Source organism: Ammospiza nelsoni, chromosome Z (assembly GCF_027579445.1).
Source record: "Ammospiza nelsoni isolate bAmmNel1 chromosome Z, bAmmNel1.pri, whole genome shotgun sequence".
Classification (NCBI taxonomy): domain Eukaryota; kingdom Metazoa; phylum Chordata; class Aves; order Passeriformes; family Passerellidae; genus Ammospiza; species Ammospiza nelsoni.
In genome coordinates, this window is record NC_080669.1 from 21,955,090 (window position 1) to 21,980,922 (window position 25,833).

A 25,833-nucleotide genomic window follows, 5' to 3' on the forward strand; every position below is an offset into this window, starting at 1 on the left:
CTAGTACTGTCCTGCTGCTTCTGGAAGTTCACATCTTGACAACAATCAAATTATTAGAGGCTCACTAAAATCCTGATTGCAAAAACAGTACAGGATTAAACCACAGAATTTCTGTATCAACCTCAACGTATGCAGACAAGCAACTGCAAACCTTGATAGTTTTATTACTCTAGGAAGCAGTAAAGCTGGTCATTGTATATTACAAATGTATTACATAAAAAATGTTTAAATACATCCTTGTACCCCAATGAGACTTTTGCTCCACTTAGAGCCTGAGCAGTGGCTGTACCCTAGCTGAGGGGCAGTTCAGCAGCACTGAACCTGAAGTCAGGCCTTTCAGCCAAGCGGGGGTGATCAGCTGCTGCTCCTGCCTCTCCACTGACAGTACATTCTGTCAGCCACACCAGTGCCTGCAAAATCAACACATAGGAGGAACTTCAGTGGTAAGCAGAAAACGTCAAGAGAAAGACCTCTAGATCATTGTTTCTTTCCTTTCTCAGTAGAAACCTAGATCTGGGCTCAGTTCAGCTTCTGAATTTAAATAAATCCTTTCATCCAAACAAAGCACTTCTCCCAGACTTCAGTTCACTTACAGATTGGTGCGACTGTACGACAATAAAGCTGCAACCAAAAAGCTTCCATTTCAGAAGTCACTTTATTTACATTTTCAGTAGGAAGGAAGAAGAGGGCTTGAGGTTTTGTTGAAGCTATTACTAAATTAGTATGCTGCTGTTTCCAGGCCACTTTTCCCCACATTACAACATGTCACTTTAGTTAATAAACATATATTTCCATTAACATTTTGTCGTCTTTGTGTTGGCTTGAAATCTGAAGACAGATTGAAAGATTATTTTTTGCAAAATCATTTTGGCCAATGTTTCCGAAGATGTTCCTTTAACTGTGGGATTGTGGACAGCTGTTGTTTACAGCGATGGCATCTGAGGGGGAGTTTGAGAAGTTCAGAGGTGTGGTCTTTCACCATTACTTTTCCCTTGCTTCTTACCATCTCTATCACATCTGGGGAAAAAAATAAAAAAGACCATAGGTATTGAGACCACATAGCGTCATGACATGCAAATCTCTGTGCATTGTTTTGCATGCACAATATGTCATTGCTGCATTCCAATTTAAACCAGCCACAAAATTTGTTGAATTTTACTCAGTGCTACTCCCCAATATCTTAAATTAAATAAAATCTTTCACTTACTGCAATAATATGTATGACTTGCACATTTGTTTGGAAGAAAAGCCCGAAGCCAGAATGTGCAAGTATGTTATGAAATACTTTCTCTAATCATTACCTTGAGAGTTTAAGAAGTAGTCTGTAGTAAAAGAATTCCAGTGCTTTTTGGTTTTCAGGGCTGGAGAATCAAAATCCTGGCTGATTACATGCAAATGTAGCTGACTGAAAAAAAAATATAACGTAGATATGAGAGAAGATGGTTAATGCTCAAAGTTGTTTTGCAGTTGCATCAGTTGCAAACATGATTCAACAGGGTGCCAGCCTTGTGGGTCAGTCCTGACCCTGTGACAGAAGAAACACAGTCTGTTCTGGAAGCACTGTCTCTTGCCAAGCATGTCACTTATAAAGAGTCAGGGTCACTAATCTGCATATTCCATTGGTCCTCACTGCAGTCTATATTCCTGCTAGTTTCCAAAAAGGCAGAGACAGTAGTGTTAGCAAACCACAGGTTTATTAAAGATTTAATAATAAACCAAAGTTTTATTATTTGTAGAGTAATTGAATGGGACTTGATCAGTGTTCAAAAGCTTCATTCAAGAACTGGAGAACAACTGACTGCAGTATCAACAGACACTTGGACACTCTAAGGTCTGGACTTAGACACAAGACTCAAATCCTTGCTCCTAGCCTTAACAGGTCTAGGAGTCAGTCTCTAATCTCATGCTGGTGCCCTGGGAGCGGGATGCCCTAGCAATGGCAGTAGTGCTTCTGTCACTGGGGCTGGACCACAGGCATCCCACAGCCCCAGGCACCAACTTCTGCTAGAGAAGCCCAACAGGCATTTTCCCCGTGCCTCAGGATCTACACAGCAGCGTGGGGCAAAGGACTGCACACCAAGCTGTCTCTAGTGTTGAGGAGGACTGCCTGTTCTTTAGCAATGCCAAATCTCCTCATGGATTTAGCCCCAGATCTGTGTAACTGGAATAACAGCATGTCCGCCACATGACTCCTCTAGGTCTTACCTCATACTGGGGATAGCATGGTAACCCAGTCGGAACTCCAGGCTCTCTCGGGCAGGGCACTGTTCAATCATTTTTTGCCCAACGGCATGCATATGTTCCAGAAGTGCAAGGTGGTCCCTGGTGACTGACTTCAGGCTTGAAATAGGGTCCCATGGTAAGATAAGCCAGTGGTAACGTGCTTTGGGATATTTATCCTTGATGACTACAATCTTTTCATCTTTGTAAACCTTGCAAAAAAATGAAATAACAAGATTACTTTACAATTGAAAGTTAAACATATTATTCCTATAAGCACTATGTTTAGTGGAGAGACGCTATCCAGTGAAAACTTTTGCTGGAATTAAGCTGCTCCAGGATAAGTACCCTCTTCCATAACATATACCAGGCAGCTATGGAAAGGTGTTCCAGCATCCTTTTTCATATACTTTATTATAAAAGGGGCAAAAGCTTTCTAATCTTACTTTCCAGTAAGTTAACCATAACTACAGCGGTATATGAACTTTAGAAAATCACCTGGACTGAGATATCAGTGAGGCCTAGGGAACTCTACTTCCATCAGGCTATGCTCAAGCTCTGCAGTCACAAACAAAACCACAGTGCTCAATACAGAATATGTTGGAATGTACTAGGTTGCAAATTTCCAGAGTGAAGCACAAATCTCAGATGTGCTAACAGTGGTGTGCAACAGACCTCCACCAGCATTACAAAGACAAAAATATTCAAGTCTGGGCTATTTCAGTTCATCCTACCCAGTGTGCTGCTTTGTAAGATCACTCACAAGAAGGAGAACAGAATCCTGTCTATCATGTCCTTCTTCCTGTTTTCATTTTGTTTTACGTTCTGCAACAATTCAGTGCAGCTGAGGAAGAGAAATGGTTGGGAAGTTTGTGGACAACAGTGGGGAGAACCCAGCAATAAAAAGCCGTCAGGCTGTGATGCAGAAACTGTGTATTGTGTCTCTGGTCTCTTAGCAGGGCACCAGCTGACGAGAGATGGATGATGTCTTTGTCACCTTTGTTAATTAAGTTTTGGATGTTTATATAGAGATCAGTCTTACTCTACAGGAAAGAAGATTGGAGTTCTATTGGTACACAAATCATAGGACTGATTCTTTCAGCAGCAAGATATTTTATACACACATACTACTGTCTGCTCCTGCTGCCAACAGGAACAGGATCACATTCAAGTCTTTTCAAGTTCAAGAAAAAAGAAATATGGCTATTTAATATTTGATTAAAAATAAAAAATAGGAGTTCTATTGTTTGTGTATTCAGATTGAAACTACAACTAATAAAGCTAACCTTCACTCATAAACAGGTACTTGTGTCTAACATTAAAAGAAGAGTTTTAAAACCTGCTTACATTTTGGGTCAAGAAAGCCTGGTTTTGGTAAGTATACAGAATTCTCCTTCAGGGGTAAAAGCAAGGTTTCATGTTTAAAAAGTATGGAAGAAGAATGTACTCTATAGGGGCTTTATCATCCCTTATATACAGACTCATTTGAAAGTGCTGGCAACTCTTGGACAATGGACAATGGCTATCCAGTTCTCCTGTAAATCTATGCAGTTCAACACTGCACACTTGTATTAGAAGAAAAATCAATCCAGAAACAGGAGCCTTCTGTTTAGTTATCAGCTAAGCAAGGAACTGGCTCACAGGTCTGGCACAAAAGTTTACAGTGAATGGGTGACATCAGACTGGTGACCTGTCACTGGTGGGGTTCCACAGGCCTCCATCTCAGCCCTGTGCTCTTCAACAGCTTCACAAATGACCTGGACACAGGACTGGAAAGAACAGAAAGCAAGTTTGCCAATGACAGTAAGCTGGGAGGAACTGTCAACTCCCTTGAAGGCAGGAAAGCCCTTCAGAGAGACCTGGACAAATTAAGGGCTGGGCAGAAGTTTAACAAGGTAATGTGCTGGATTCTGCACCTTGGACAGGGCAACTCTGGACATAGAGAGAGACTGGGGAGCAAGAGACTGGAGCGCAGCTCCATGGAATGGGAGCTGGGGGTCCTGGTTCATGTCAAGCTGAACTTGAGCCAGCAGTGCCTGGCAGCCAGGAGAGCCACCCGTGTGCTGGGGTGCATCAGGCACAGCATCACAGCCAGGCAAGGGAGGGGATTGTCCTGCTCTGCTCTGCTCTGCTCTGCTCTGGGGCACCCTCACCTCCAGTGCTGGGGGCAGTTCTGGGTGACAAAATAGAGGACATAAAGCCCTTAGAAAATGTCCAAAGCAGGGCTCAGAAGATGGTGAAGGGCCTTGAAAGGAAGACATATGAGGAGGTGCTGAGGTCACTTTGTCTGTTCAGCCTGGAGGAAACTGAGGGGAGAACTCATTGCAGTTACAGCTTCCTTGTGAGGGAACAAGAAGCAGCAGGCACTGACCTCTTCACTGTCATGAACAGTGACAGGACTTGACGAAATGGCCTGAAGCTGAGTCAGGGCAGGTTTAGGCTGGATATCAGGGAAAGGTTCTTCACCCAGAGGATGGCTGGGCTCTGGAACAGGCTCCCCAGGGAACCTGTCATGACACCAGGTCCATCAGAGCTCAAGAAGAGCTTTCAGGTACATGATATGATTTCTGGGAATGTCCTGTGAAGGCTAAGAGTTGGATTCAATGATCCTGATGGGTCCCTTCCAACTCAACATACACTATGACTCTAAATTATCTTCAGCCTAACAGAGATGTCACCTGAAGGGGCCCAGTGAGGCCAGAGGTCAGATCGTGTCAGCTGATATAAAGGCGTGAAAGTTAAGAACTTGCTGGAAACAAGGAAATAACACAGCGCTGACTGCTGGAGAATGGGAACCCCTGTGGCTTGCTCAGCTTCAAATGATAACACTTAGTTGGTTTCCCTGAGGAAACAAAGCAACTGCACAGCTCTCCTGCTCTCCCATCAATGTTTTTGAAATCTGTTGGCCAAATCTCACAGTGCAGAGAGCTCAAAGAAATTAACACAATGAGAATCTGCGAAATCAGTACAGTAGGGACTTCCAAGTTAATGTTACTACAGAGAGAGATGCAAGTACAATTCAGCCCTCATGCAGGACTCCATTGATAAACCAGACTGTTAAAGCAAATTGCAGAAGGAAGAAAGAAAGCTCATTTAGCTTTATGATACAGGATCTACTGTAAAGTACAAGTATACAGCTCTCACCTGCATTTTTGGATCTTGCATGGAGCTCTTTAGACCCTGACTCCAGTGTCCTAAATGTTCCTATAGCACAGAATGGGAAAAATAAATTGTAAGACAATTAAGCATTCAATTATATACTTCAAAGAATTCAGTAAAGAATATTCATTTGTACACAGCAGTACAATAACAGCTGAATGAGACTTCAATTATTTCCCTTCTATAAAATGCCAACATACCTGCTTTAACTGCCCCCAAAAAGCTACTTTTGAAAACTTTTAACAAGATACTGTGAAGATAGAAAGTTCAATCTTCCAAACATTGGAAATTCAACAGCAGGGAACTATAAATGTGTTTAAATTTAACAATTTGCCTGCATGTGTCATGGCACAAGGCCCTCTGCTTCAGGGATCATAAGAACCAAAGAAAGAACAAAGATGTCCATTAACTGTCCTATCCCATACTGCTCTGCACAGAAAAAAAGTAGTTGCAGTGTGTGGCCTTATCCTTAGATGTATTGATTTTTTTTATGTTGTTCAGTGGCCTGCAGAGAAAACAATAAAGGCATGGGGAGATCAAGCCTTTGATCAACACAAACTATTTCTTAACTTTGCTACTGAACACCTAATAGAAGGTGTGTCTTGAGTGCACCTTTTTCAAAACAGATGTTTTAACTATTCGGAGCAGCAATAATATTCATCATATTCTTACAAAGAAAGATATTCAAACATTATTATAGTGCTGGCAGGGCTATAGTGTGAGTTGTCATCTCCCTGCTCATTCTACCACAAATCTGGCCCTAACATAACCAGCCCAAGTCCACAAATTAAATAAGTGGTTAACTCACAGCAACCTGAGAATAACATTTTGTCTTAAGCAGTTGTATTTCTGTGCCTTCTCCTTCAGCACTGCACTAGTTCCAAATGCATTAAGGTCTTTTATTTTGTCCATGTCACAGGGCTAAAAACTCCCTTTCAAAGATTCTGGCTGAGAACATTCACTAATGTAAACATGGTTCTGCCATACGGAATGAACAAAGCAGGAGGAGAAAAAAAGCTTCATGCAATTATAAACATACAAATTTTAAAAAGAAAATTCTCAGGTTGTTCTGTTCTCTGTGCACTTGCTTTTAGATAACCACTCAAGAGCCAGGACAGTGTCCTTGGGTGACTGCAGCTAAATAGAGCTCACGTGGACTGTTCTTCTAGCAGAAACTGCAGCTGAAACCAGAGATTAAATCCTCATTTGCTCATCCTCACACATACCTAACTCTCAGATCAGGTTAGCATGGGTCCCAAGTAACTTTCCCAGGGTGTGGGTGATGTCAGGAGCACATAACACCTCTCATGCTCTGTATACTTTGAGGATCTGTGCTCACCCGAGATGCCTCTCACCAGCAGAATCCACAAAAGCAAAATACCATGTCTCCTCATGAAGGAGACAACCCCAGGAGAAACAGCACAAGTACTAATACCAACACACTCACCTTTTTGCTCGAAGTTCCTTCATGTGTAGTTACACTGGTATTGCTAAGCTTTGGATTTGTAGAACTGCCTTGTGTATCCACCACTTCCAACTTCATTGTTTTTCTGGGCACAAGCTCTATATCATCATTCTCACAGGAGCCTTCATGTGGCATCTTGTCTGTTTCTGGAACAGCTTTCCCAGACTCTTCAGCAAATTGCACCGTGTAGGGGTAAAGGTTATTTACAATATGCAGAACTTGGCCTGGCTTCATTTTCACCACTTCACCCTTGCCAATATTCACAAGATCAACACTAGTTGGGTTGACCCCTATCTTTGGTAGACAGAAAAAGGAAAAAATAGTAGAAAATTATGTTGTGAGTGGAATTGCCAACTTCTGTTCAGTTCTCCTGGAATACCATTATCCTGGAAAGAAAATGCATTTTGTATTCACCACCCACCCTGCGCACATCAACGTGCTTCAGCAGACCAGGCAGTGCAGCACTGGGGACATCTGGGGACATCTGCTTCTGTCCCAGTCTTGCAGTCACGGCTGTCAGCACACAGCCTTGGGGCCTGTGTCAGAGGGAGCCTGGTCTGCAGCAGTTACACAGTTTAAGCACCACTTGTGCTGCACTTCCCACACAAATTAGCAACCTATTAAACAACTAGTAACAGCAGCAATTATTTCTGAGGAGTAACGACAGCTTTAGCAAATTATTTTAGTGCAATGGTGTTGTGATGTAGGCAACCCGCAGTGATTGCTTGATAGCTGGATTTTGCATCATCATGTGGGTGACCCTACAAAAATTAGGAGTCTTCAGCAAAATGCTTTTGGTTAATATCTATGCACAAAACGGGCTTTAGGAAATCAGCCCTCTCCTGTGACTGATGAACTCAGTCAGAGAAACTTTTTGTTAGCTTTGTCACTGCCATACCTACATGCTTTACAAGATGGTACTACACCTCTCACTTGGTATTCACTGCAATGAAGCACACACCTGATTCCAGCCAGGATCTCTTTAGTCTACAGCTCTACAGTTTCACTCAGGTCAAGGATGCTTCCCATGAGTGAATAAATTATCAAACAACTGATCACTAGAACCTTGTGCCACACACCTGGGGAGCAACTCCTCAACAGGCAGCGAAAACATGCTAGCACCCACCACCAGAAAGTATCCTCAGTTTTGAGATTCCAGTAACACAATATTCAAATCATGACTAGGGTTGATTTCTGAGAGAAACTGTCCTAGATATCTCCGCCAGATTCACCAGATACCCCCAGGTGCCTGTGCATAGTGGGCTGTGGAGACATTTTGAGAGAAGGCGTGACCCCTCGGCAGGTACAACATGTTGTGGTACTGTCTGCACAGGCTGATGCTGTGGGCACACACACACAAACTAACACCAGCACCACAGACCTTTCCCTTCATAGTATCTCAGAGATACTGGGTCTGGTGCACATGAGGGAGTAGGCCTGCCACCATCCATCTGGTAACAGGGGCATTCCAGCAGTGCTGTCTCTCATCCCATCTCTTCCCATAAGTAACCACATCTCCAGCTCTATGAGCTCACTCATAAAATACTCTACAACTGGGGAGTCCCATTAACACAAGAAGTTCAATCTTAAACAAAGGGCTGCCTCAGCTCATGAAGTTTAAGGCTCAGGAGAAAGATAAACAAGTTCAGTAGAAGAAGTCCAAAGTCTCTCAAATGCAGCACCCAACAGAACTGACCGAGGATTCACAACAGCATTCCCTGATGCCGCAAGTCTGGCTGTCTTAGACTGGAATGTATCTGGAAGGAATAGTGCAGCCTTTCATTGAGATGCACAAAGCAGAACGTTCACTTCTGAGGGTCACTTGCTCTAACCTCCCTTGGTGATAAGAAAGCTTCAGGTCCCTCAGACCCAGTGATCATTATCATCACCTGGAGCATTTGTGGAGCTAAGTACAACTGTCCCAGTAAGTGCCAGAAACACTGCAGATCTATACATAAAAACATACCTGTTTAACTGTGACATACCCCTTGTTACAGTCTGCTTTTAACTGAACTGGAAAAGAAAGAACAAAGTGTCACAAAACCATGCAAATAAAAAGAACTCTGCTGAACCACCCAGTGCAGGAAACACTCCTATTTTTGAAGAGCTGTTTCTTTCTGGAGCTGATCTTTGTGAATGTGTGCCAAGAATACTTCTGCCTCATCTCTTCTTTCCAGGACCGCAGGTAAAACAGAGCCAACCCACACACTGAGCCAAGGGTAGAATTACTTCAGAACAAAGCTGGATTCTGTTGATGTCTTATACGTATTTTTGACATTCTTACCTGCCCTCTGGGACAAAAAAAAAAGGCATAGAGCAAGACTGTGTCCAGAGGCACAGAAGATAAAGCAAGGAAGATGTGCAGCATTGTATAGGTGATAGGCCTTTTCATATATTCTCCAACATCACATTATTTTATGTATATAATAACAAGTCCTGCTAAAAATCAGTTGGTGGAATACTATGGAGAAGAAGTGCTGCTCACGAATAGGGGGATGCAGGCAGTGAAACACAACTTTTGGCCTGGGAACTCACATTAAGATTCAAAGCTTTAGTTTACAGAGGTGGATGTCCTGTCACTGGGTGTCTCGGATTTTTTAGGCCACAGAGATCTCTGTAAGTGCTTATTAAAAAGGATTGATGAGTTCAAGAACCAGGCAACACTGCAGACCACACAGAGGAACGAGGCAAGCTCAGCTGCTCTGCACATGGAAAGCAGGATTTGAGCAAAATCACCTTACCTTGCTGCCGTGAACACTTCTTATCCGTTATCCCAGTCTCTGGGCCACGCCCAACCACCACAGCTTCCAAGTGTGGCAGTTTCACTCGCTGAGCGCATTTCTCTTTGCCCACAAGCCAGCACACACGCATCACTGAGCTACAGAGCAAAATAAACAGTGTGTTACTTCCCGAGGGCCACCTTCCTGTGGAACAGGGTCCATGAATTCTGGTGCCAGCCCATCCATTAGCTGAACCAATTCTGCTAACTTGGTTCAAGTTTCTGAAATTCAAAGCAAAGCATGTCACCAGCACACGCATAATCTATGAGCAGGTTGCTGGTGAAAGGGCAATCCTGTTTTCCTTCCTACATTACTGTACATTCTCACATCCGTGAACCATATACAGGAAAAATCAATTGGATTTGATGGGACTCCTCCATCTGACAGAAGAGCCTAGCCACAAAAAAGCTCAATTTGTTTCCCACTGGATCAGAGTTCACCCGAGAAATTAACCACCAAAACAAGAGAGAGCAGCAAAAGACGAGATGAGAGAAGTCGGGACAGCTTCCATCCAGCAACACTCAGCACACGGACCACGCTATGAAATCTTCAAGTTTACATCAATTTGACCCTGAACAGCAAAGATCCCTCACCCTGCCCGGTGCTCAGCCCTGTTCCTCCCAGCTCTGCGGTGAAGAGCTCATGCCCGCGGAAAGCCAGGCTCCGTCCCGGTGTAACACCGGCACTGTCATACACCCATCCCACGGCACACCCGTCCCCACACCACACCCATCCCCACGGCACACCCACGATCCCCACACCCATCCCACACCACACCTATCCCACGGCACACCCACCATCCCACGGCACACCCATCCCACGGCACACCCATCCCACGGCACACCCATCCCCACGGCACACCCACCATCCCCACACCCATCCCACGGCACACCCATCCCCAAGGCACACCCATCCCACGGCACACCCATCCCACGGCACACCCATCCCCACCTCACACCCACCATCCCCACACCCATCCCCGTGGGCCCCGTTCCCATGGCAACGCCGGACGGACCCCCTCCCCCTTACCGCGCGGGTGACGTTCGCGCCGCCACCGCCCCGCAGCCAATCAGATACTGCAGCGTGTCACCCACGTGACCAGGTAAAGACTCCCGCCACGCCGCGTGGCCCAGCGCAGGCGCACTGGGCCCGCGGAGCCGGGGGTGGGCAGTGGGTCCTGGCAAAGGCGCAGCAGAGTGAAGCGGCCCGGGCCGCCGGTTACCGGCCTGTGCGGCGCGGAGCCAGGCCCGCGTCGGGTGAGGGGGGGAAAGGAGCGAAGCAGTGCCGGGAAGGCGGCGGCGTCCCGTATCCGGTGCAGCTCGGTGCCTCCGAGGGCGGGAGCGGCCCGGCGCGCAGGCGCAGGGCGAGGCAGACGCTGGGCAGGGACGCCACAGCCCGCGCGGGGCGGGGTCAGCGCTCAATGCGGGCGGCAGAGGCGCGCGCTGATTGGCCAAGCCTTTTCCCCTCCCCATCAGCCATTGGTGGGCCACTCGCCCGGGCCCGGCGCGCGGTGGGGCAGGACTTCCGGGGCGGGGCCGGCTGTTAAGCGGCGGGGCTGCGGGACCGGCCCGAAGTTTCCAGAAGAGTCGGGATCAGAGCAGCGCTGAGTGGGATCTGCGTCCGCCGCCCCGGGGGCCTCCTGCCGCCGCCACCGCCGCTATGGTGAAGGAGACCACCTACTACGATGTGCTGGGCGTTAAGCCCAACGCGTCCGCCGAGGAGCTGAAGAAGGCCTACCGCAAGCTCGCGCTCAAGTACCACCCGGACAAGAACCCCAATGAGGGCGAGAAGGTCGGCGGGACGGGCCGGGAGGGGGGGGGCGGGCGGGAGTCCCGCCGGGGGTGCCGCAGGTGCCTGAGTGCCGGTGACTGTCCTTTCCGCAGTTCAAGCAGATCTCGCAAGCTTACGAAGTGCTGTCGGACTCAAAGAAGAGGGAGCTGTATGACAAAGGAGGCGAGCAAGCTATCAAGGAGGGCGGCTCTGGCGGCGGCTTCGGGTCACCCATGGACATATTCGATATGTTCTTCGGCGGCGGGGGAAGGATGCAGAGGGAGAGGCGAGGTAATATGTCGGCGGGGATATCAGATTCTTTGAAGAGAATGTCATAGATGTGGGAATTTAAACAGAGTTTAATGGAAGTTACAGAATTAATCTGAAGATTGGAGAAAACTGTTTTTCCCTTAACGCCTGAAACCCCAAGGGAGGGCGTTTGGTTGGTGCAGTGGTAGTTTGGTCTCCTGTGCATTGTCCTCGGTTAATCGCTAACCAGGTGCGTTCGGAGTACCTTTAGCTGAGTGTAAGCCCAGCTGCTGGTAGACAAAATAGGAAATGGAAAGGTAAAGTATCTTAAAATGATTTATTAACTAAGCTAGTGTAAGTGTAGCATGTAAAAGCAACTACCTTGACATCAAGATCCAGTTCAGTCTGTGAAACTTTTCTGTGTTCTGCACTGTGCATTGGTATTATGTTGAAGGTGCAGTAAAATGCTACCCAGAAGTTAAGCTCCAGTTTAATCACGCTGGGAAGAACTTTAAACTTGTTAAGAGCAATGCTGACCCCATCACCTCTTAGTGCAGATCTGGTGAGAAAGGGAAGAAAAATTGTTTTGTATCCAAGTGTTAAGAGTCTGTAACAACCCAGAGCTCAGCATCCTTTAGATAACTAAGCCTACAGCAGCTGAAGTGCTAAGGAGTTCCTGAGGGTAAAAATATAGTTGGTCATTTCTGGTTCCAGAAGGTCACATGGTGAGAGAAGGAAGGTGCCGAAGTGGAGATTCCAAACAGAGTCTCTCACTTGTTTGCAGGAGATCTGTTTGGTGACTTTGTTGAAACCAGGGTCCTGCATTATAAAACTTACACATTTGAGGTTTTGTATGTTCTGTTGCTTTCACTGTTTGTACTTTTCCAGAAGGTCTCCTCTGACTTTGCCAGAGTCAGTCATAACAACTGTTCCCTAATATGACAGCAGCTGAGAAGGGGCTTTTGACTAATATGAGCAAAACAAGACAAAGCTCTATTGAAACAAGATGCTAAAGCCCAGAGACTTGGCTTATCATGGCTTGACAGGGAGACGTGAAGACCAAGCTTCTAAGCTTGAATAAATATTTGTTCTTTTACAGGTAAAAATGTGGTCCACCAGTTGTCAGTAAGTTTGGAAGATATGTACAATGGTGCAATGAGAAAACTTGCACTGCAGAAAAATGTCATCTGTGACAAGTGTGAAGGTAATGTTGAAACTGAAACTAAAGAGAATGTTTCTAAAGCTTTTGGGTTTTTTTTCTGCTAGCATATAACTACCTATCTCCAATTTTTGTTCTCAGGTCGTGGTGGTAAGAAAGGTGCAGTAGAATGCTGCCCTAATTGCAGGGGAACAGGCATGCAGATCAGAATTCACCAGATTGGGCCAGGCATGGTGCAGCAGATCCAGTCTGTGTGTATGGAGTGCCAGGGGCATGGGGAGCGTATCAGCCCCAAGGACCGGTGTAAGAGCTGCAATGGCAGAAAAATTGTTCGGGAGAAGAAGATCTTGGAAGTTCACATTGATAAAGGTGAGGTGTGTTACTGAGGTGAAGTATTGAACTTGAATGTGCTGACTGATTTTGCAGCACTAAAACAGAAGCCTTAGCAAATACCTGGTGTCAATTTGGCAAGTAACAGTGCTGAATACATAGCAAAATTCCTTATTGTTGTCTTACAAAAGTAGAGTTGTTTTCTAGGGAAGGTCAACTATCTCTGTTCACTTCTTAAGCCGGGCACATAACTAAGAGTGAATTCTGAAACTTGCATTATTGTAAGCAGTGAATTATTTTTCAGGTCCCTCTAAGGCCAGTTTGTGATCAGGTAGTCTGATCAATTTTCACTGCCTGCAGCAAAACCCTGCAGACTCCGATCACTTCCGCTGTGTTTCAGTGTGAGGGGAACCAGGTCTGCTGTAAGTGATAGGGTGCAGAGACAGTGCTAAGCCTCTCGTGCTTAGGACTCTGTTGGCTACACACCCCTGACAGTGCTGCCCAGCGCAGGTACTGCTTCCTTTCCTGTCAAAATGCAGCTCGATACACAGACCCTCAGTGTGATGGGTGAAGGTAATGGTATTGAGTGACAAATGCATTTCTGCTGAGGGGGCTGCCCAGAGGCTGGTGGGAGAAGCCTGTGGAGTAGTGCAGCTTGTAGGACAGAGCAAGCTGACAAGTACATGACTTTTAGAGACTCGTGATTGTGACCTGCAGCTGTTACATGTGTGAAGTGTAAGCAGAGCTTATGCAATGCCTGAATTTGTAGGCCAAATCCTACAGTAGTAGTAAATATGAGGACTAGAAGGGATATATATTACTGATACTTCGAACATATGAGGATGTTTTTCTAGAAGGAAGGGAAAAGAGACTCATATAGCATTAGAGAGCTAGTATATTTGTTCAATAGACTTCTTGTGTGGGTGAAACAAGTTTCTTACAGGAGATTTTCAGTCCATGGGGAATGCTTCTTTTACTTGGCAGGCACTGAGATGATGCTTCATAAGGAGATGTGCCACATATTTATGAAACTGAAGAACCTGACTAGTCAATTGCTCTTGAATAGAGTTAGTACACAGTGTTTCTGATTTCTTCTTTGTATTTGTGTGTATAATGAAAACTGTCTTGATGATGTTTTCCTTCAGGACTTTATGTTGGTGGCTCTTTTGGCAGTACAGTTAAACCTGATGGTCTTGAGACTGAATTCAGGTTAGCAGTGCTAAGATCTGTTGAACAAGTGAGTGGATTAAAAGAAAAAATAAAAACAAATCCTTCAAGGGAAAATCCTGATGTTCTTGCTTTAAGATATCTTGATACCAGCTCATGCCTCTAAAAGTGTTTGTTGTTGGTGCTTTTATCTTAAAAATAAGAAAAATGGTTTTGTTTTGTGCAATAGGAATGAAGGATGGTCAGAAAATAACATTCCATGGTGAAGGGGACCAAGAGCCAGGTCTGGAGCCCGGGGATATTATTATTGTGTTGGATCAGAAAGACCACTCTGTATTTACAAGGTAAAGATACTTGAATTCTCTTGTATTATCTCCTGTGATGTTTTTCCACGTGCTTCCTTGGTTACCACTCATCTTGTAGGTACTGGAGTGTCAGGATCACATGACTGTCACTCAGCCATGAGTTTGTCTGGGTGGTCAGAGGAGCGCTGAGGTGAGTTCTGGTGCAGCTAGTCTGGCCACTTGTGTTCTGATAGCATGAGGTAATCAGCTGTGAGCTTTGGCAGCAGAAGGGAATAGAAGGCAAACAAAAGCAGTTACATTTAAGAGTTTACAAATCTTTCATTTTAAGAACTCATTGGAATACTGAGATTTATAGTAGTTTTGAATATTTGTGACTGTTTCCTTGCTTTCAATTATTTAGCTCAGAAAATTGTCATTTAATGTAGTCCACTGTTGTCCACATGGCCTCAAGACACAGAAAACTTGGAGTGTGTGCATATGTGTTTGTGGATCTTATTTAGGACGGATTTATTCAGTATAGCGTGCACCCTTGTGATCAAACATGGTTTGCCACACTTCATTTCCTGCCCAAGTGCTATGGGCAGCATAATTGGTCCTGTCTGGCTTTTGTTGTGAAAGCAAAAGTGACTCAAGCAGCACTGACCACATCTCAACTATTTCATGCTCCCAGGCAATACTGCTGGGTGTTGCATACCTCCCTCTGTAGTTTTACTGTTTGTGGAATTAGTCTGTTCAGTATATTTTGGTTAAAAGCACCGTTGATGAGCTTGCAGAACTGTGTTGCATTTGTTTTCTCACTGCTGCTTCTCAGAGCAGTTACAGAGGAAGTGGTGGGTTTAGAGAAAGCACTTTTCACTGACCTTGTGCTTGTAAATAGGAACAGTGAGCCAAAGGTTCTTGGGAAACCTGCAGCTGGTGTACCTCACTATCATGTATGGTGCTGAGCTCTTGAAGCTGGTGCCAGAATTCTGTGCCAAGGAACACTGAGCTCACAGGTTAAGAATCACTTCTGCTTTGGATGAGCTTACTCAGCTGATTTTTCTTAACTTCCAGTGAAACCAGACACTGATTCAGATATGCCAAACTGTTCTCATGGTTTCCTGGGACCTGAAGTCAAAATGCTGCTACATTATTTTTGTCTATCCTTCTGCCCAATGCTTTCAGTTCTAGTGTCCTTCAATAACCCTTGATATTACTGGTCTTGTGGGTTATGCTGAGGTCATGCTCTCGCACAAGTGGGATGTTCCTCCTCTCCTGCCAGAGTCTAAAATTAGCTTTTCGTTCAAGTCTCCTTTTAAAACATCCAGAGATGTTTTAAAAACAGGGTGAGTGCTCTATATTCTTTGAGTAAAGTGAAGGATTTTGTAGCCTTTGAACATGTAGACAATTACTAGTAGTGTCATACTGAAGTCAGAACACAGTTAAAGTAATTAACACTATCTATTCCAGATACTTCTTGGTACTTGTGTCAAAGGTACTTGTATCATTACCAAAGTGGCCATCACCTGTTCAGACTTACCCTGGTAATAAATCTTGAAGGTGTCACAGATCACCTTAGTGCAAACTAGTGCAATTAAGACTGCATTTATCTACACAAAGAAAGGAATTAATTGTCCCAGTTTCAGTATTTATGAGGCTGAGAAAAATTTTTTTTAATTGGGAATGAGCAGTGAAGTGAAACTGGATGCCAGTGGGCCTTACTGTATTATTTCTTCTCAATAAACACTTGTAACACTTTAGATAGCTTGACATAATCGTAATGGCTCTCAGAGTGAGCATCATTCTAGTAATTGAGCTACATTAATATTTGGTATGCTTTGTTTAGTTGCCTGGGTTTCTGTTATAACTACAGCTTATTGTAATTTCTAGATTTTAAATACTGAAGTTGGGCATGATCCTTGTACTATTTCTCTCTCACTGTGCTGTTGTTGATTGGTTCTGCCTTAGACGAGATGAAGATCTACTTCTGTCTATGGATATTCAACTGGTTGAAGCACTATGTGGCTTTCAAAAGCCCATCACAACTCTGGATAACAGAACTATTATTATTACCTCCCATCCTGGTAAGAGTTGGTTTGCTTTCTGTTGGAAATTCTTGCATACAGTGAATGTAAGCTGGAAATCTAAAGGAACAGAAGCACCCCATCTTGATGTAAATGGGATGTGTGCTGGTGTCAAATTCTTTGCCCTAGTCTTTGCAGTACAAATCTTAAAATAAAAAAGGATTTTTGCATAGCAGTCAGCAGTAACTTTCTCTTTGCGTGACATAGTAACAGACCCTACCTCATGGACATACTTGCATCCTGAGGATATCTCATGAGAATTGAAGGCCGTGGGTCTCTGAAAACCACTTTTTCAGCCTTGGAAGCAATGGAGCACTTAATAAATTTGTAAGTATGCTTCCTTTGGGAAGCATAACAAGGTTTACAGGAATGTAATGGAGACATCAATCTGCTTTCCTGCTGATATGTTACCAGGCAGTAAGTTCCTGTTAGACTACTACGTGTTGCTGCCTAACCACAATATAGAAAGCTACATAAATATTGAAGGGAATTATAACTAAAGCTGCTTCTGTTGCTTGCATGGCTCCCTTCCTTTTTTGGTAATTTTTTGGGTTTTTTTTTTAGGCCAGGTTGTTGAGCATGGGGCTATTAAGTGTGTGTTGAATGAAGGTATGCCAATCTATCGCAGACCGTATGAAAAAGGACGTCTGATCATAGAATTCAGGGTAAGTGAATCAACTCACTTCCACAGCATTTCAGGACTGAACATCCATCCAAAATTCAACCAGTAAGCACTACCTCAGTCAAGAAGAGATACCAATAATCAGATATTCTGTTTTGGTATTTGTTCTTTACAATGATGGGAACATGGAACCCATCAGAATTATAGTTCAGAACAGAAAAAACTTCCGGAATACTGTGCCCTCAAAGTACATTAGGTACCAGAGGAGTTTCTTCAGCAACCTTGTGAATTTCTATTTGCTTGACATGTTGTTTAGTTTCTATTGCCCTGTAGGAAGGATGCATTAGTAACTTCAACTTCTGCACTGGAGCAGAAGAGTAGGTTGGAAAATGCTGATTTTCTTCTCTGGGGAGAAGCTAATACTGGGAGCTGTAGCCGTAAGGCTTGTCTGCTACAGCTTAGAATATATTTAACCATATCTCTAATGTTGATGTTTTTGTTTATATATATATTTGAATATGTAGTTGTATATGCTATTATAAATATGTAGCAATATGTGCTACTGTATTACATTTCTGCTTTGCTTTTGTGGTTGGTTCTAGAGGGCAGCCTGAGGCAGAAGAATAAAGGTGTTGATTGAGTTGCCAGAGTTAGAAGCTAACTTCATGCAGGCATTAAAAACCAGCTTAATGATGCTGATATTAAGCTCTGAATTTAAGTAACCTAGGACGACAGACCTGACTTTGACAGATATTTAACCTGTAGGTCTCTTTGACCTAATGAAAAAACAGTTCAGATAGACTTGAGTAACTTTAGCTCTTGATTTCAGGTGATCTTCCCAGAGAGTGGCTTCCTCTCCTCAGATAAGCTGTCCTTACTCGAAAAACTGCTACCTACAAGGCAGGAGATAGAAGAAACTGAGGAAATGGAACAGGTGGAATTAGTGGACTTCGATCCGTCTCAAAAGCGAAAACACCACTATAATGGAGAAGTGTATGAAGATGATGAGCATCAGCCTAGAGGTGGTGTTCAGTGCCAGACATCATAAATGGGCCAGTGAATAACTTGTGATGCTTGTTTTGTATGGAGTAGTGGATGAGTGAAGGACTACAAGCAGTTTACCCTCACCTGCTATTTGTTGTTCTATCCAGCCATAGTCATTTCTAAAAGCAAAAAGAAATAAACTGAGTAATTAAACTGACTTTGCGATTTGTATAAAGCTCCAGGATACAAGCTGAAATGAAGTTGACTGCACTTCACCCCTGCCTCTTGCTCCAGAAAACTCCCTTACCTGCTTGTCTTTTATTCCAAACCTTGTAATTCCTGTATGTGTGCAATTGCCCAGGCTTAAACTAAGATTCTGTGGTGTGCTTTTTAGAAATTCTAGATCTTATACTCTGTGAATAAAGTATGCACAAGTACTTATAATCCATGGTAAGATGTAGTGAAGTTTTGTACTATTAGGATAATAATGTTTGGGCTTGTAGTGGTGTTTGTTAAACAGGGCCTGGCTGTAATGCACCCACGTGGTAGATGAGGCTAACACAGATGTGATCAATCTTCGCAGGCCCATTAATGTCATGAGATCCCCAAGCTTTCCACGCCATTCCACATGAGGTCAGATAGTCCTTTCCTTTGCCAGCACTGGTCCTGACCCTAGAGCTAGCTATGGAGCTTCCTTTGTTTCATCAGTGACTCCCATTTGGCTGCTGTCCTGCGCCACACTGCCTGTGGAGCCAGGGCTTGCTTGGAGCTGCCTTGGCTACTGTGCATTAGTAAAATCCTCTAGGTGTTGTCAGCATGCAGGTGGCTCAGAACGTGAGAATGCTGCTAGGTGAAGCTCGATTTCCACCCTGACTACTGAAATCAGATACCCTTGGTGTGTTGTGGAGAGCAGCACCAGTCCTCTTAGTGGGTATATGTGATCCTGCAGAGGAAAGAAGGCTAGTGAATGCAACCAACCACTGCATCTAGTATATTCTGCAATGAATGTATTGTGTGCATTATTTCAAGCTGACTCTTAAATTTCTGTATGAATGTTCTAATTATTGTAGATGAAGTGTTTCCGATATAATTACAAAATTGTTCATTGCCTCTTTTCTTAGACCAGATGTTGGTTCAAAAACACCACCCCCTTCTTTTTAGACAGCTATTCACAGAAAAATCTTTAAAACCTTCTTTCAGAAAATATGCTGAGATGACATGTCCAGATTTAACCTCTAGTGTGGTAGTTTAGTCTTATTCAACCATCTGGCTTGGGACAGAGCTTGTGCTTCTCTGCTTTGAAGCAAAAGTGTCACGAGGAGAACTCATCTGAGTAGCTGCTGCGTGGTAGTACATGTATTGTAACCTGAATATCTGGAACCTCTTAGAACATCTCTAGCTTATCTAAGCGTTCCAGGTTTCATTGTATAAAGACAGCTAGTATACTGTGGATTTTGTACCTCAAATGTGGTCCCTTTCAGGTACCTACAGAACTGTGGTCTTTCACCTGCATGTTTCACCTACTTTTCTGTTTTCTTTCTCAACAGAAATAAAATTCTGTAGGCCAAGTGTTTTTCCAAATTCTACTTGAGTGAGCTCATCAGTGAGATGAAAAATGTGACCTGCAGGTGCCTGTGCTCTATCAGTAGGATGGTTTGAGTCAAGCAGAGAAACAGAAAGTAATCTTCTGGCTAGGGCTGAATCCTGCACAGCTGGCTTGAGACTTGAACAGCAGTAAAATAAGCTACTTTTTTTTCAGCTCAGTAAGCACCCTTGGTTTTGGGTTTTTTTTTTTTTCCTTAACCACTAGATCAAAACAGTAAGGACAAACAACACCCATTCATAGCCTTAGTCTTGACAGGGGGACATGATTTTGCTTCAGATGACTGTGTATTATATTTCAAAAAAACTCATTCCATAAACTTACTTTCTCAGGAGCACTGTGTTTCCTTTCGCCACACTCACCCGTAGCCGCATTGGCATGCAGTTGAGGTGACATTCTTGACTTACTCTGGAGACCATGACATGACAATTGTGCTTGGTGGTTGGTGACCACACGGCAGATGGGCCAGGTTCCAGGAGGAGGGTGGCTGACCAGGAGCTGCCTCTAAAGGCTTTAGCAGAGCAGTCCAGGGAAGGATGCTCTGCCAGGAGGGAGGCAGCAGGAACACCACCAGATTAGTATTGTTTTGAAATGAATTGGTTACAGATACAAAATCTGTGCCCCAAACTAAGGATACAGTAGCACAAAATAGCTATTTCTGTAACTGCCAGTATAGTAACCTGACCTATTGTAATCTGAGTTTGCAATTACTTCCAGTGATTCAACACCACCTAATTCATGTGATCAAGCTTATATTTTAGTTTATTACAATTATTCTTTTCACTGTGCACCAGTGAAAAGTATTTAGGACTTCATATTTTGCCCATAAAACAAAGTTCCACTATTGCACAGGCTGGCTGGGAAAGAGCCTACTCTCACTTTTGCTTTGCTTTCAGAGTCCTTAGGCTACAGGTCCTCTCCTTCCCATAGCTTTGAATATCTGTTAGCCAGCAAGAGTGGAAAAGGTTGGTTCAGCCCAGGGGTGTAAACTCAATCATCCCAAATCTGTTTTGAATTTGCAGTGTGATGCAAGGTCAAGCAACTTGCCCTATGTTTTTTCATTAGCAGCTTCACCTGGGAAGAAATGTTTGTGACTGATTTCTGCTCAGAGCATAGGAAAGCACACTAAGAAAAGAGGTTTGATTTAAGCCACTCTTTTTGAAAACAGCACATAAACAAATGCCAGGCTTAATTATTTTCTTAGGGAGTAAATGAGAACAATTACAGTGCCCAAAGAATGGGACTTCAACTACCCTGTTAACTGCTGTCAGGAAAACAAAGTAATTATAATTAATAATAAAACTAAAAGTAGATCCACATCTCAGGTAAGTGCTAAGTGCTTTAGGTCTCTGCCATAATGGTGGGCATTCCTGAGCCAAAGCCAGTGTGTCTACTGAGACAGCCCCTGAGAAGTCTGATGCTTCCCTGCAGACAGAACTGGTGAGGCAAGTGTCAGTACGGGTGGTTTCCATGGATACTCCAGGTACTTCTGAAGAAAAGGCTGGTACCTGTACAAAGTGTGCACAGGTGGATGACCAGCTGCAGCAGGTGGCTGAATGACAAGAGACAGTCGGTTGGCTGTGCAGTATATAGAGGGGCTGAAGCAGAGATAGGTAGGTGGATTCAGAGCCACTGTGGATACCACTGAGCCTGAGGCACCCTGCACCCTGGGGACCCACAAAAGCAGGCCTCCAATTCCATCTCCAGCCTTCAACTTGCAGACCAAAAACACAAATCTGATGCTTTAAAGGCTTTAGATGTCCATGAGCAAGGCCAACAAAGAAAACCTCACCAGCAGTGCATTGTGATTACTGTAAAAATAAAATCAAGTGGTTGTAGTGGGCACTGAGTTGTCCATTTGCCAGCCTAACAGACAGTCACAAGGGTTATCCTGCCCTCCAGGAGCTGGGATCCATGGTGTTGCTAAGAGGGTACCCTGACCTGTCATACACCACTACCCCCATCACTTTTTCATACGGGAACAGGTGATGCCACATGCCTGCAGCGAGGTGGCCTTCGGTAGAGAGTCCGGCTAGCAGGAGGGGCGGCCAACAGCCCACTGCAACTGGACGAGCACCCCTCGGCGTCTGTGGCCTCGGGCTGCACTCGTGGTGGACAGATTCGCTATTGAAGCTAACCCGCGTCAGCCAGGGAGTGACCCCAAACTGGGGGCAGGGTGAGTGCAATAAGGTTTTATATGGGGAGGAAAACATTGGCGGGGACTACATAAGAACCAATAGGGGAGTGCAAGGGAGTGATCTTAAGATAATAGGCATTAAAGGAAGACCAATAGATACAATATAAGGGAGGGGCCCCAGAGCCATAGCCAATCAAGTCTCCCTGAGAGCAGAAGATTCTGGAAGAGCAGGAGGGGTAGGGAGTGATTGACTAGGCCCAGGGAGGAGAAACAAGTCTACATAAAAGGGAATGAGGGGAGGGGAAATTACCTAACAGAGGGGATTGACATAACAAGTGGCAGGAGTTGCCATGGGAACAGAACAACTGACAGGGCTAAGGCGGGAAAAACTGGGAGGGCAGAACCATTACAGAACAATAGGGGAGAAACTGAACAAATTAACAAAACACACTACAACACATGCCAAAAAATAGGTGAGATCAAGGAAGACTATAAGACCCTGGCAAGGCAGATGGAAAATACCACAAGTCATCCCCATGCCCAAGTCATCTCCTTCTCTGTCCTCCCTGTTAGAGAAAGCAGGACAGCCAGAGACAGACACATTGTGCAAATCAGTGTCTGGTTTTGTGGCCAAAAGCATGAAGGTGGTTTTGGCTTCTATAACAGTGGGTTGTGTTTTTATGATTTTTAGCCTGTTATGGGGGAAGGAGATTCCCCCTGGCTAAAATGGGCAAGAGAATCATTGGCAGCACTCTGGCCAGTCAGGTGAGATGGGCTTTAAACTGAAGGACTTGGGAGGCAGGGTGCAAATGGCAACGATTGTGCCACTGCTTCCTCCTGGGAAGCAGGTTATAGCAACCACTGCAGAGTCAGATGTACCTTGGCTGCCCCTGGAGTTGAGGATCAAAGCATAAAACACATCATAGGTGCTTATGGCTGCGGTGAATCCTCTCACATCCCTTCTAGGAGACCCCATTCCTTGATTATCCATGAAGTGTCAGTATACAAAATGATGCAGCATGAGGAATGAACAAGAGCTATATATATATATATATATATATATATATATATATATATGTGTGTGTGTGTGTGTGTGTGTGTGTTCACAGGGCCATGATCTCGCTGCAGTGCTGAGACATAGTGGGATAGCTCACATGACTGGAATATTGTCATGGATGGGTATGTCCTTTTTAGAAACAACAGAGACATGTCAGAGAAGCAAGGTAGTGGAGTTTCTATTTACATGAGAGAGGAACAGGAATGTATCAAGCTCTACCCAGGAACAAATTAACAAACTGAGAGATTGTGGGTGAGAATTATCCAGTGTGCCCTGGCAGCCAGGAGGATCAGTCCTATCCTGGCATGCATCAGGCACAGCATCACCAGCTGGACAAGGGAGAGGCTTGCCCTGCTCTGCACTGGGGTGGCCCCATATCCAGTCCTATGTGCAGTTTTGGGTGCCACAGTGTAAGAAGGGCATTAGGCCAATACAGAGCATCCAAAGGAAGGAAACTAAGATGGTGAAAGGCCTTGAGGGGAAGTCATATGAGGAGTGGCTGAGGTAACCTCAACATGAGAAAGAACTTCTTTTGAGGGTGGCAGAACACTGGAACAGGACATGGACTCCCCCTCTCTGGAGATATTCAAAAGCCATCTGCTCTAAGTGACCCTGCCTTGGGAGGGGATCGTATTAGATCTCCAGCAGCTCCTTCCAACTCTAACAATTCTGTGATAATCAGTCCAGGAGGATCATGGAGTGCATCAATGAGAATTTCCTGACCCAATTGATAGTGGAAGCAACTAGGAGAGGTGCTCTGCTGGATCTTGTACTCAAAACCAAAGAGCTCGTTGGGACTGTTGGGACTGTCAAGGTCAAAGGCAGCCTCAGCTGCAGTGACCATGAGATGGTGAAGTTCAGGAGACCGAGAGGAAGAACTAGGACGAAAAGCCAGTTCTCAACTCTAGACTTTAGAAAAGTAGACTAGTCTCTTCAACATCTGCTTAGAAGCACTCCAAACGATAAGGCTCTGGAATGAAGAGCCTAAGAAGGTTAGTTAATATTCAAGGCTCACCTCCCCCAGGCTTGAGAGCAGTCCATCCCAGTGAACAGCAAGCCAGGCAAAAATGGCCAGGTCTGTGGGAATGCATGAGAACTCCTGGTGTCCTGGATTGCCAAGCTAACTGTATTTTATTTGCCATCTGCATGGCAGCTGTCTTCTGTAAAGTGGGCAGTTTTCCTTATCTCTTCCACAACCACTCCTCCCTCTGGGGAGTCATCTGCTGATAATAGGCTGTTGAATGTCACTGCATGAATGATAAGAACTACATCCCACTGTGAGATGCTCTGCCCAGAGGGAGGAGCCAAGCATTCCTACCCAGATATAATCGCAAGATTCTGGAACACATGCATGGCTTCTCCACTGCATTAGCCAGAGGAACAGCTGCTTCTTCCACTGAATCTTCAGAGGAAGACTACACCCTTTCTACAGGATCCCTGTTCCAACAGAATCACACCTGATGCTCCAGGAGGACTGCAGCCACAATTTCCATTGGACTGCTACCAATACCCTGACCCACAGGATGTCAGGTTGTGTTCTGACTCTGTCGGTGTTGTTTTAGTTTACTGCATTATTTTCTTCCCTAATAAAGAACTGTTATTCCTGCTCCCATAGTTTTTGCCTGAGAGCCCCTTAATTTAAAGTTCATAGCAATTCAGAGGGGCAGGGTTTACATTTTCCATTTCAGGGGAGGCTCCTGCCTTCCTTAGCTGACAACTGTCTTTCGAAACCAAGACACCTGGTTTAACTAGAACATAAGAAGGAATTATCTGGAGGGTATAACCAAGGCTGGGTATATTGAGGGGAACACAGATGTGATGTGCTACACAGATGTGGCATCCAGAGATTAAGTTATGGAAGCTAAAGCTTAAATGGATAACGAGGGCCTCTGAAGTACAAAAGTGGGAAAGGGCAGGGGAAAAATGGGGCCATTACAGAATTAGATGGAGCATCTGGTCACACATGACATGGAAAATGTTGAGGTGCTGAGTACCTTCTTTGCCTGTCTTATTTAGTGACAACATAAGCTCTCAGAATTCCAGAGATCAAGAAGAAAGTCTGGAGCAAGGAGGATGTTCCCTTGATGTAGGGATGATGACATCAGAGAAACTGAAGATACACAGAATCATGGGCCCTAGCAGGACACACCCACACATGCTCTGGGAGCTGGCAGATGTCATTGCAAGGCCCCTCTTGACAGTCTTTGATTGAGCATAGTGACTGGGAAAAGTGCTCAAAAAACTGGTGGAAAGTAAATGTCACATCTGTCTTTGAGGAGGACAAGACAGGGAGATCCTCAGAAAACAGTCTGTCAACCTCACCTCAATCCCTTGGAAGGTAATGGTGCAGCTGGATAGAAACCATTTGCAGGCACATCAAGAGCAGGAAAATCATCTGAAGGGAGGTTTTGTCAGGAGGGATTCACCAAAGGGAATTCACACTTAACCAACCTGATACATTTTACAGTGGAGTGACTGACCTGGTACATGACAGGAGTGAAGTGGGCATGGTGTCCCTGAACTTCCGTAAGGCACTGTTTTCCACAGTAATCCATGCAGAGAAGGTGCTGAGGTATGTGATGGGTGAAAAGTGAAGTGGGTTGAAAACTGGCTGAACACCAGGCCCAGAGGGTGGTGATGAGTGCAACAAAGCCCACAGGGAGGGGCAGTGTCCCAGGGTCAGTACTGCCTCAGCAAGAAGAGGGAGAAGTAGCTGATAAAATAAGAGTTGCCATGCAGAGGGATGAGCTGGCAATATCATGA

The 25,833-nt window shown here is 44.7% G+C and overlaps 2 protein-coding genes across 4 annotated transcripts; one reads left to right on the forward strand and one right to left on the reverse strand.

Annotated features, from left to right (window-relative positions):
- Positions 1-636: 636 nt before the first annotated feature.
- APTX (aprataxin) lies at positions 637-10,947 on the reverse strand. 3 transcript variants are annotated; one of them, XM_059491897.1, is made up of 8 exons: positions 10,654-10,947; positions 9,586-9,722; positions 8,811-8,857; positions 6,827-7,138; positions 5,365-5,424; positions 2,206-2,432; positions 1,302-1,405; positions 637-1,017 (listed from the first exon to the last, which is right to left on the reverse strand). In XM_059491897.1, the coding sequence occupies exons 2-8, from the start codon at positions 9,713-9,715 to the stop codon at positions 863-865; spliced, it is 1,035 nt and encodes a 344-aa protein (XP_059347880.1). In that variant the 5' UTR covers positions 9,716-9,722; positions 10,654-10,947; the 3' UTR covers positions 637-862. The 3 variants fall into 3 exon arrangements, with proteins under 3 accessions (XP_059347880.1, XP_059347879.1, XP_059347878.1); XM_059491896.1 differs by lacking the exon at positions 10,654-10,947 and adding an exon at positions 10,218-10,316; XM_059491895.1 differs by lacking the exon at positions 10,654-10,947 and having other exon boundaries at positions 9,586-10,322.
- A 216-nt stretch (positions 10,948-11,163) lies between these two features.
- DNAJA1 (DnaJ heat shock protein family (Hsp40) member A1) lies at positions 11,164-18,717 on the forward strand. The gene is made up of 8 exons (XM_059491960.1): positions 11,164-11,415; positions 11,508-11,685; positions 12,743-12,847; positions 12,944-13,171; positions 14,529-14,643; positions 16,552-16,667; positions 17,232-17,332; positions 18,119-18,717. Exons 1-8 carry the CDS (start codon positions 11,284-11,286, stop codon positions 18,335-18,337), a joined length of 1,194 nt encoding a protein of 397 aa, XP_059347943.1. The 5' UTR covers positions 11,164-11,283; the 3' UTR covers positions 18,338-18,717.
- Positions 18,718-25,833: the final 7,116 nt, after the last annotated feature.